The 12,688-nt window shown below is 38.1% G+C and overlaps 1 protein-coding gene across 3 annotated transcripts in view; it reads left to right on the top strand.

Annotated features, from left to right (window-relative positions):
• CCDC91 (coiled-coil domain containing 91) overlaps positions 1-12,688 on the top strand; it is a 117,275-nt gene that overhangs the window by 58,520 nt on the left and 46,067 nt on the right. For all 3 annotated transcript variants that reach the window (XM_019292664.3, XM_010410236.4, XM_010410237.4), the window contains one exon: positions 5,635-5,742. In XM_019292664.3, coding sequence (XP_019148209.1) covers positions 5,635-5,742 — 108 coding nt within the window. The remainder of the gene's footprint in view (positions 1-5,634; positions 5,743-12,688) is intronic.

The raw sequence follows: 12,688 nt of genomic DNA, 5'->3' as shown, positions 1-12,688 counted from the left end.
GGTTAATAGAAGATTAAGAGTGAGTTTGCAGTTTGCTTCTGGCAGGAGTCTGTTAGAACAGGGTTTTGTGGAAAATAAATCCTTTGCACTCACATACCAGTAAAATTGAGCTATCTAGATAAACCTAGCATAGTACTCAAGCTGTAAGTTGTTGATCCTTGCTGGTATGGATCGGCACAGTTTCAACCACAAGCAGCTGAAAATGAAACTAAAATGTTTACATCACTTTCCAAAAACCACATTACCCTTTTGTTATATTTAACCCCCCCCTTACTCCGTAGCACCTAAATGGACACGTTCCATTTTCACTTACAGGCAGGCTCACCTGGAAATAGCTCGATCATGAAAAAGTGGGGTATCTTGGGCTGAAGTGGATAAGTTGAATTCTTTTGAAAAAGACATTTTTTGAAAACTTTTAAATAGTTTTATTTGTATCATCTCTGTCTTAGCTACTAGCTGAATTATAACACAACTAGTCAAATACTACATTTTATTGAGTTAGTGTATCTTCTCTGTGGGTCAGGAAAGAATTTCCATTGTGTCCTCTGCTCTATCATTCAGCAATTGGTTAATTGCATTTCACCCTTAAATTAAGTAGTAGAAAGTAACTAAATTGTGGAGACAGGATGCTGAATTAGATGAATCATTGTCTAATGCTATAAAGCATAAAAATTTGGAAGTACTGTTGCTGTATTTAATACAGTTCTCATGTCTGAAGCAGTGTGGTAACTTCTCCTTAGTAACTTTGATTTTTAAAGATCACTTGTTTTGGTCATCCTGACTCAGCAGTTTTGAGCTAAAGAAGATGTTTGATGTACTGGCTTCTATTTAGCTACTTAAGCCAATGATGCTTGAGCAGAGTATTCTTTTGGATTGACCAAGGCTTTTGATGCAGTGCTTTTAAGTAACATTCTAAAACATAATCCAGCAACGTGTACACCATGATTTATATTTCATACTGGTGTTACATACGAGTAGGTTTAATATTTTCAAATAGTGCTATGCATCTGGGAAACCTATGTTTTGCATGGGTCAGAACTACTTTTATACTATTTTTTCAGAAGAGATAGGAGGGGATAATGACCTCTGCTTTGTTTTTCTTCTTGGCTTTATTCTGACTAGCATTTTCCTACAATAAAAAGAGGGAGTTGAAAGAAAGGGTTTGGCAATTTGTTACTCCTAGGGAATTCGGGAAGAATTGGGGATATCAGTCTGTATTTTGGCTATTTCATTCAAGAGGGATTCTCATAAATTCTAGCTTCTGGCCATACAATAAATTCTGTCTGGGCAAGTAGCTGTGGTTTGTATTGCCAGTAGAATGAAGACATTATGCACTAGGCCTGTGCAAGTAGGATGGTATTAAAAATAGCCTGGGGTGTCTGTGTTACACTTTTGGTAAAACCATAGTTATTGCACTTTTGCATTCTTAAGTATGAGGATAAATTTTAGAGATAATCTAGTACTCAATACATACCACATACTGTAGAAATACAGGATGAAGTGTTGTGATCATTTGTGGTTTTAAGCTTTTCTTCTCATATTGGGCACTGTGCAGTTTTTCACTCCCTGGTCTGTGTTCAGGAATGCCGTTCTCCAGGGTTCCCACCACACAGGGAGTGTGCTGTCAATTCCAGGACCAAATTCTGACCTGTGCTAAAACATGTAATAGATGTGTATTCCCTTAAGAACCATCCAGGGTGATCATGGAACTTATTATGATGTTTGCATTTAATTTCAGTTCAAGGTCTTCTAAAATTATTCTAATGTATGAAACTTAAAGCTAAGGTTAGTTTTTTATCTGAGCTCAAACAGGGGTCCAGACTAATTTACTTCGTTTACCTAGCTTAATTTAAGAATGTTTTGTACAGTCATTTAAATGTGTAACCCATCATATATGAAACTAAAATGAAGACTCTGGGTTTCAGTCTCTGTTTCTGTCAGAAGCTATCACAAGGTTTTGGTTATTGATGGAAAATCAGGATCAATTCTCTTTTTTGGGTTAGTAGAAAGATCAGAAAGTGGGGGAGAAGCCAGTTTGGATGGGTCTCTAGGCAACGTGGTCTAGTGGAAGGTTGTCAGAGACTGAAAAATTATAGTCTATGACTTAAAACATTTTCTTAAAGGACTTTTTAAACTGTATTACAAAAGCTACAGAGAAGACTACCACACCCTGACTGAGGCCTGACACTGCTCGCTGATGAAGAGAAGATAAAGTAACAACTCAGGGCTGGGGACATTCACTGAGCACAGGCTTAACACCTCCAAGATGAGGACCACAGCCCCAGGGCTATCAGCTGCCAGGCTCGAACAGACCCTGCACCAAAGGGCAGGGGGGAGGAGAGGCTTTGGGGGTGTGTTGGAAACGCCTCTGGTCAGAGGTGCAGTGACTGCCCATCCTCCAACTGTGCCCAGCTGAGGGGTCCTCACCAGGGGGGAGGAAGCTTATCCACAGCAGGAGGGGGTGACATGGCCCATCACAGGGGCCCCCCCCAAAGGGGTCCCCAGACCCTGCACCAGAGCCCCTGAGATGATGCAACAGACCCTCAGTGTTGCAAGGGACAGTGTGTCAAGCCAGCCCCTGCAAGAGAGGCACGTGGGCATTCCCACCTGGCCCGAAGTGTATATTAATCCACAGAATTCTGCCCTCTTTGGCCTGTGGCAGCGTGGCCACGGCAGCGACAGGGGACCCTCACCAGCAGCAGAGCAGATGGAGGGGAGCAAGGAGACGTCGTTGGGACCCTCAGACGGGTGATTGCTTCCATCTAACCCCTGTCACCTCTCCCTGTTCACCCACCCCCCACGCACACTTCTTTCTCTTTCTCTCTTTCTTTTCCCTTCTCTTTGCCTCTTTTACTATTAAATAAAATACATCCATTTTTTGGAATCAACATTTAATCTCGTTTGGTTTTAATGTCATTTCTGGGAATATTTTGAACCTTCTAAATTCTTTCCAGTTTATGCTCAGAGACTTAGCTTGCTTTGCTTTTCTGGGTTTAAACCGGATCGTAATATAGGTGTCCCTGCCCATAGCAGGGAGTTGGAACTACATGATCTTTAAGGTCCCTTCCAACCCTTAACATCCTATGATTCTGTGATTCTTTGATGGCCTTTCCCACCCAGTGTTAAGGAAGTTCATTGCACAATATATAGAAGGAAAAATTAATTAACAAGGGCACTCATATTGAAATCCTACCCTTGACTTCATGCAATAGATACCATAGGCTGCATTCTGCTGTAACCTTACCTGAAATGATTCAATTAAAAAGAGACTGTTTCAAGAATACCAACTTTGGTATTAGATCACTGACCGTAGATTTATGGAATGTCAGCCCAGTAGCATAATTAAGGATTCCTCCTTAACTAATTAGGAAAGAAAGTGGTGTTTCAGCAGTGATAAGAATATTTGTCCAGAATAGCAATTAATCAAAAGACTTTGTGTCATTGTAGTTGTAACTATTATATTAGAGATGCCTATCATCAAGTAGCCAAATGTGTTTCAGTTTATTAAGTAAGTTAATTGGTAAATGAATTTTTTTTTAATTATTAAATTTGAGTAGTTGATTATCTTGATATTTGCCAAAGGTTTGGATGGGTATCACACATCTGTGCTGTATTTCCCATCAGGAAACCTGTAGTACTGCGCTACATAGGGAGATTTTTCTCTCTTTCTCCTTACTTGGCCAACTAGTGGAACAGTCAAATGTAGGATCAGCCCTGTGGTACTATTTAAACTGTGTTTTAAACTATTTAAACTATTTAAACTATTTATTCTGTGTGTATGACAGAAAAGGAAGGCTTTTGTTTCTGATTGTGGAATTTTATGTATTTTCAAAAGAAAAATAGTAATAATAAATTAATTTTAAAACTTTAACAGCCTTGACATGCCATCCAAAGAATAATAATTATTTCTTTGAAAACTGAAAGTTCTTTATACCGTTTAACAGGATTTTAACAGTTCCCAGTAAAGTTTGCACAGCAAAGTGCATAAGGTGTCTCTACCCTTGACATGAGCAAGAAATGGCCTGAGAAATGCCATTGCAACTTAATGACCATTCTGTTACTGTGTTCCCTAAGAACAGAATAATTTTATTTTCTTTTGTGCCAGTTACATGAAACATTTCTTGCCACAATAGTTTAGGCAAAAAAAAAAGAACCCAAACACCAAAGTTCAGGCTTATTTTTTGCCAGTGATATGTGGCTAATTCTAATTTATGCAGAGTAGGATTTAGTGTGTAAAGATTCATGTACAGAGGTTACACTTCTTTGAGAATTCAGTTTTTCTGATTGCTTGAATTCCTATGAATGAAAGATTTTAATTTAGTTAGAAATAAATTGGCTTTTTTGAAAGTAAACTTACAGTTTGCTAAATCCCCTGCCAACACCAGTAAACATATCCTTACTCTTTGATTAAGCATAATTTTTAACCTTTTAAAATCACTGAACTTGTGCTGAGAACTGCTGCCGTGCTATAGCATTACTGAAGAGCAGCGATTTTGGCATAAGAGGATAGTTAGTGGAAAATTTGAAAAGGTAATTCAAAAATTGTCAGAAGATTTTATCTTTTTTATACATTTTTAGGTTTTTTTAAAAGTATTCAAAATGTTATTTGATGTGTATGTTATGTTCCATGAAGTAAATACATCTCTAAAATAAAGATTGTTTGAACAATGGGATTTTTTTCTTTATCTGCATTTGGGCCAAAGGTCTGTTTTCTATAAAAGTCATGTCTGTTTTAACTTACCCAGTCATTTTGACTACTTCAGCGTATTGATTACTAGTTAAGAATAGTTTGGTAAATTGTGTATAAATACCCTGATGAATATTTGGAAAGTGGCATAAAGACTTTATACTATCAGGGAAGAAGGCTTAAATCACATGAGCCAAGTAAATGTTTAAGGACACCTGAGCGTAATTCTTCAAATGGTAATTTGGTTTCTTCACGCATCTTCAACTTTTTTATTTCTCTTTCTGCATTCAGATGCTGGAGGCTCTGCAGGGTTTAGCCAAGCATGTGTGAGTTCAGGCATGTGCACAAGCACGAGTTCACACACTCACAGCTCCTACTCCTCTCACCTGTTTGTTACTGCCTTGGTACTTTGACTTTCCACACTTCGACTTCCACTGCTTCACCTTCGAGTGTGAACATCCTGGGGGGGCATTCTTTTATGTTTTATGTTACTCAGAATTTCCATCTGCTTTTACTTGACTTGTGGTTGTGAAGATCATGCTTGGCCCATGGGATCTTACACAGTGCCGAGAGGATGTGGAGTTTTGTCAGCCAGGGAAATATGTCTGGCTTTTTTTTTTTTTTTTTTCTCTTCAGCAGCTTTCATATGCTCCTCTTCTTGTGTGGTCCCACTAAACTGAGTATATTTCACAGAAATACTCTCCCTCTCTATCTTCTGTGTGCTGCTGTCTTTTAGGCAGACTGTATAAGAAATCTGAGATCCAAAAAGTGTTAGTCCTGACTGAAAACAAGGTAGTGTTACATAGAAAGGTACTTTAATCGCTGCACATTCCAAATTTATAACAGCATTCCACATTCTGGTTATAGACAAGTCTTAGAGGATCTGAAGTTACCAATAAACATCCCAGTTCTATCTTTGTTGAGTATTTTGTGCTTTCTTTTTGCAGGCACTGCTACAATCTACAGTTCAGCAGCAAGAAGCAGCTATTGAAAAGCAGTATGTATTAGCCATTGAAAAGCATTCTCGCAAATGTGAAGAGCTCCTTGATGCCCAGGTATGGATGTGCACATGCAAGAATTTCCATGATTTTCTTTTACTTTCAACTCTTTCCTGTTTGAAAAAAATATTAACATATATCGTCCCCAAAGAAAATGATCCATCTTTCCCCTTGTTTCCTCAGCATACCACTAAACACAAGTATTTAAAAATGCTAAATAAATAAGGACTCTTCATCTGCTGGGATCAAAAATGTTCTATAACACTGGAGCCTGCTTAGAACAGATTCAAGGAGAGTGTAACACTGAGAAGAAGTCTCAGAGCACTTTAATACTTACTTCTTAACAGCTGCCATTTTCTGTGGTCTTGGAGAAACCATTCAATTATTTTTAATTTATGTAATTAAGTGCAGGATTTGATTGTGTGGGATTTGCATGAATTTTTGGTCCAAATTTTGTGATGGTTCTTAGATGGTAGACAAAAACATGTGTTGTCCACACCTATTTTTATTTCATAGAAATCTAACCTGAAAATAAAAAGCTATGAGGAATTATATAATATCCAGAAATGTAGATATATATATATATATATATATGTTAGTGGCCTAAATTTGTTCATTTAGCATGACTTGAGTAAAAGCACACTGCACAGCAAGTATTTGAGATCACAGCAATTACTGATGAGTATCTGAACAGTGTTAACCTGGTTTATTCTTGGTTGGACTGAAGTACAGCTCTTGAATCAAAATAATAATGACCACGAGCATGTAAGTTTAAAAACCAGTAAGTTAATTTGCTAATAGCCCCCTGGAGTTGTTTACACTATGTTACCTTTTAAGTACTTTTAGCAACAATTCTGCAAAATATACAAAGGATAGTATTTTTTTTTAATTTTTGTGGAGTGTATTGGACCTAAATACATCAGAGGTCCCCTTGAAGTACTCCACCATTTCCAAAAGTGTTTTATGACCATTTGGGTTTTCTGACCATACCAATTAATACCTAGTGCAAATGTGTATTAAATAGATAAGTATCTGTATAAACAGTATGAAGGGAAGATGTAATAATGTGGAGAAATTGCTTGCATCATAAGTGAGGTTATTGCACAGAATTGCAGTTGTTTAATGCTTGCTATAAGGCTCTGCCTTAAGAGCAAGTAAAAATGAATTTTAAAAAACTGGTTTGTGTTTTTGAAATGAACATACCGTTTGCTAACTTGATATCACTTTCTGAATGTTAAAAAGGAGTGAATTTCATACAGAAGTGTCATAGGAAGATTTTTTGAGAGTGTTCTTACAGACTGAGGAAAAAGTTGCACCTGTGATCAGTTAGATTTGCATCAAACCCCCCAAAATGGGACAGAAATGTGGAAACATGTTCGAGGGGTTCAGATTTGCCTGGGGAGAATCCAACAATGTCAAGAACTGTTCTTGATCAAAGGAGACTGGTTACAACAAAACACTGTGCCCAGTTCACATCATGTCTGCATTTAACCCCCCCTTTGGATCCCACAAAAAATGCAAATGTTCACTTACATGCAGTCAAGGTTTTTCACCTCTAATTGTAATATAAGACTGGGATTTTGAAGCCTAATCAAATAGACAAGTGTGGGTGCTTGTGGTTGAGCTGTCAGGTTTAATTAAATATGATTTATACTAGCAGATTTTGTTCACTCATAAAACTTTGTTGAAAGATCTGAGAAATAGGTAGTATGTTTTTATTCTTTTTGAACACATCTATTCTTAAATGTATGTTTTCATGTCTGTTTTCACATTTCTGTTTCTTCAAATGGTTTTCTTACGTGCTAACACTTGAGATTGATGAAATTACTGCTAATATTTATACATGGACTTGATTGCTATTTTGTGTTATGGGATTGTACATGCATAGCCAGCTTTACATGGAGATTTATGAGTGTTTGTATCACTGTAAAGGATTTTTTTGGTGCAGCAGTAATCACACAGTGCAAGTATACACTCAGCACAAAAATTGCTTCTTTTTTTTGGTTCCCTTCTAATATTCTTGCCTTACAAGCAGTATTTTGCCTTCAAAGTTTTAAACCTATGTAAAACTGTCAACCCACATAGTTTTTTGTCCTCTCTTTCCATTCCTTTTAAATTTTCTGCTGTTTTATTTCCAATTCCACACAATCAAGATTATCTCATGATAACTCCTCCTTTCTCATGCTTTCTCTTACTCCCGTTTCCCCCCTAAATTCCCATGCCCCTCCCTCCCAAAAGTGTCTTTGAGAAGGAGGAAAGGCTCTTTTTCTCTGTTTCTCTTTAACCTAGTGTTAAAGTTTATTGAAGTTTATGATTTTGAAGCTTAATTTTATCAGGTGGAGATGCAGGTTAAAATCCTGTCTAGAGGGGTGCTATCGTGCTGATAACATGTACAAGGCTATGTTTTCCAGGATGGGGGAAGAAGTGAAAGACCTCATTGCATGGTTCTATCCCAATTTCCTGCTGGAAAAATACCTGCAGTTGATATTTGATCATTATGTGTCAGGCTTGTCAGCAGACTGGCTCGCTGTAGGTAGCATCCTGGATGATGATCACTGGAGTGGTTCCTTCCCAGGAGACCAGCCTTTAGGGCTGCTGGTTTTTCCAAGGAAATACACTTCTGTATCCAAAGAAGCATGGGCAGCAGGGGAGGGGGGATTCTGCTCCTCTGCTCCTCTGCACCTCTGCCCCTCTACTCAGGGGAGACCCTCCCTGCAGGGCTGCCTCTAGCCCTGGGGGCCCAGCACAGGAAGGACAGGGAGCTGCTGGAGCCAGTCCAGGGCAGGGACACCAAGATGGTGAGAGGGATGGAGCAGCTCTGCTGGGAGGAAAGGCGGAGAGAATTGGGATTGTTCAGCCTGGGGAGGAAAAGGCTCTGGAGTGACCCAATTGTCCCTTCCAGTGTCTGAAGGGAGCCCACAGGAAAGATGGAGAGAGACTCTTGACAAGGCCCTGGAGTGACAGGACAGTGGGCAATGGCTTCACACTGACACAGAGCAGGGTTAGATTGGATATTGGGAAAAAATTGTTCCCTTTGAGGGTGGTGGGGCCCTGGCACAGATTTCCCAGAGAAGCTGTGGCTGCCCCATCCCTGGAAGTGTTCCAGGCCAGGTTGGATGGGGCTCTGAGGAACCTGGAATAGTGGAAGGTGTCCCTGCCCAAGGCAGGGAGGTAGAACCAGATGATCTTTGAGGTCCCTTCCAACCCCAGGCCATTCTGTGATTCCAAGATGTCAACATTTCAAAAAGCAAACCAGGCATTCTTGTGGCACATTCAGGGGCACCAGTGTCGTGGTGTCCTCCATCAATGAACAGGACAAAGAGAACTCTTTTCCTCTGTGCCAGAAATCAGTCATGTCATCTGCTGAATATTTAGGAAAGCTATGCATGTCAGTTTTACTTTTCTAGAATTTGAGGATATCAGAAAATGCCAGTTGAAAACACATATCAGTTCTTTACAAGTTGGAAAATCACAAATTTCATCGTCATCTTTTTCTGTGACACAAAACCTTTGATGTTGCCTTCTGGAGATGAGCACCAACTGTGATCTTGTGGTTTTACTCATGTGCTGTGTGAAAACACATGCTGAAAAATGTGATCAGCAAACTTTTGAACAAAAATTTTTTTAAGACTCTTACTATTCAATCAAAGCAGATGATGTTGAAAATGTGTCAATAGCGAAGTACATTCTTTAATTCTTTATAAAACAGTCAATGATATGCGTATTAAGGTAAAATAAAATCTTAAATACCTACAGCAGAAATAATTTTCCCTTTGTTTATCCTGCACCTTTCTTTCCTTAACTTGATGTTCTCCTTCCTCACTGTTTGTAAGCAGTGTGAAGCAGGCATTCTTGGATGGTGGGGGATTAAAGTATATATGAAGTGAGGCTCAGAGCACACATTTACATCTTAAGTGATTACTTGGATCACTGTTTCCTGTTTTTCTCTGTCTTCTGATGTTTCGCTATCAGTCAGAGATACAACTGGACATTCTGTGCAGTGTTTTCGTGCTTGAATATAGTTAAGGGGGATACATTTTACTGTGATCCTTCATTATGTTAGTCTCACATTTCCCATTTTGATTCATATAAAGGAAGAATGAGGAAAGACGAAGACTAGAAGTATTTAACTCCACAGTTCAGTTGCAGACATATTCCTTTCCTGTGCTTCGCTTTGTTTCCTCTTCTTAGTTAGCACTTAAGGACATGTGGCCTACAGTTTTCCTTTGTATGGAATATAGAGCATGCATGTATTTTGTGTGATGATTTTTTTTTTTCCATGTTTAAGAAGCCAAAGGAGTGTAATTGCTGAGACAGAACAGTATTGGAGGTGTCATACAAAAAGGAAAGAACTCAAGGGCTCCATTAAATGCTTCCCTTGGACACTTTCCTGTCGGTATTTTTCGTGATGATTTTATGTGTGTGAAACTTGTCTCACATTTGTAGATACAAGAACATTTAAGGTAAGTAGAGCTACCCCCATGTCTTTAATGCTTTTTCCACTCTGTCATGATGTTGGCTGTCATTTGTATGATAAATAGTAGTTCAAAATCTGTTGCATGAAATCTTTTGTCTCTCTGAGACTCACTCAGAGAAGTACTGGTTTATCTTCAGTGTGAAAATAATTTGCTGACAGGTCAATCAGAATAAAAGTTCCATGGGCTGGAACTCATCTTTTAAAGTTTATGATGCTTTCAAGACCAGTCTGTGGGCAAGCAGAAAACTGGTGTGACAATAGACATGAGCTGCTGGAATGTGATAGGTATCTTATCTTCTCTAGTATTTGGATGATTCATTTTTGATGGGTTTTGCATAACCTTTTGTGAGAAGTGCCAGTATGTCTCCCGACAACTCCTAGAATGTCAAATGTAAGAAGTACTTGTACAGCAAGTGATTGTTTGTATGCCAGGGAAAATGTTTATTTCATTAAGCAACTTAGTTTCATAGGAGATACAATTTTCTGTGATTTCAAATAGTTGCTTTTATATCTACTCAAAATGTGCCTCATGTTTCTCTAATAATGCTTATTTTCTGAACTTTGATTATGTTTTCCTCCTCTTGTAAACAAAAGAGGCTCTGTGTTTTTCGCATCTTATGGTAGTAATTGTGAAATATATTTAATGCCTGATCTTGAAGGGGCCATATGCAAACTAGATTCTGAGAGTCTTGTGAATATTTGCATTTTTAGGAGACATTGGCCAATTTTTGCAGTGAGAGTACTAATCCTGAAGACTCGCAGACTGAAAATACGAACTCTGTGGTGGGCATAACCTTTCTGGTTCATTAATTCCAACTATGATAGGTTTGGAAATTATTTAGCATACTTACCATGTCCCCATCTTCGGGCATTTCCTCTCAGTTCCCAGAAATCTTGTCTTTGCTGCTGTAGAAGTATTTGTGTATTCCTTCCCTTCAAAATCAAGCACTTCCAATCAGTCATTCCTGTTACATTTTCATGTAATCCGCCTTCACATAATTCATCTAGTTGTGTCTTTTCAGGTCTGCCAAGAGTGAAGTTACACTTTCTTAGAACTTCCTTATTCTCTGGTAGTTCCTCATTATGTAAAGAGGCAAAAAACCAGGGATTGATTAAAATCCTGTGTCAAATTTGAGAAATTTATTTGTGGATTCCTGATACCTCTTTGGTTTCTGTGTATATAGAGAGAATCAAAATTAAAAGAGCAAGAATCAGCTTTTACTGTGCTGGGATGGCTTTTTGTTTGTTTGTTTGCATGTTTTTCCTAAATTAATAAAAATTTTTCAGGATTTATCCTGCTTGAGCAGGGAAGTGAGACCAGATGACCCACTGTGGTCCTTTCCAAGCTGACCCATTCTGTGATTCTGTGGTTCCATGAAAAAATCTGAAAACAAGCATAACTGTTTGGTGGGCTTTTTTAAAATATAAACCCTTACCAGAGTTTTCTAACCTGATTTCAATATGCCCACTCTCACATGCTAGCTGGAAGTTGATTTTGCAGTCCCTTTGCACTGTTAATTCAGCCAGGATTCTTCTAGTGTCTCCACCAAAAATCTTCTTTGGAAATTACATTTGCTTCCTTGGATTTGTCAAGTGGCACTTGAAAGTAGTTCTTTAGAGTGATTTTTTTTTTCCCCTCTTTTGCTTATATAACTTGTTATCTTCAAACCTTCATTACTTCTTAGGAATTTGTACCATCAACTCTTGTCAATACTCTGAACAGGTAAGTAATATAGAAGGATTTTTCTCCTCAATTATTTTCCCGTCAGCTGTAGTTGAAAAAAAATTTGGGTTTGTTCTGTTTTGTTGTCTTCCATTATTGAATATTTTGCTGTTTACATTGCTCATATTTTAGGAGTTCATTTCCTTTATTTCTTCCTGATAAATGGAGCAATTTGTGGAGAACTCATATGGCCAGTAATTAGATCACAAAATAGAAGAAATGATTGATGCTTTTTTATTATTTTCATATTTTTGTAAAGTTGGTTATCTCTGTTTCCCCAGGAGCTCAAAGTGTGTCACGTTTTTAATGGTCTCCATTGCTATGTACGCTTTCCAAGAAAAGTATTTTCATTATTAGATTACTTTCTATAGCTTCTTACTTTATTTATAAAAACAATGAAGTACTTATGCAGCAAAATGTTTTAACCTTAATTTCAGCCTCTGATGTGCCTCACATGATACAGATTGTGCACTCACTGTATGCTGCTGACTGGAACCCTGTTTAAGCATATCCCTAGTTATTTTATTACCGCTATTACAATTTTTCTTTATGTTTACATTGTTTTAGCTTTTCTCATGTAATAATGTTTTTCTGATTCCCAAGCTGTCTCTTAGAAAAGCTTTGCTGCTTTGTTAGGCACTTGGACCTTAAACTGGCAAAAAGATACAGTTCAACCATGCAGTAATAAGTTATAATTTGAGGAAGTGGAAATATGTACCAGATGTTGGAATTCTTCACACAGATTTTCCACCTTGCACTGCCAAACACTGAGATGCCACAGATAGTGAGGACAGTAAGAAACC

This window comes from Corvus cornix, chromosome 1A (genome assembly GCF_000738735.6).
Source record: "Corvus cornix cornix isolate S_Up_H32 chromosome 1A, ASM73873v5, whole genome shotgun sequence".
NCBI lineage: Eukaryota > Metazoa > Chordata > Aves > Passeriformes > Corvidae > Corvus > Corvus cornix.
The sequence above is the reverse complement of the archived record's forward strand: the minus strand, read 5'-3'. Positions and strand labels throughout refer to the sequence as shown.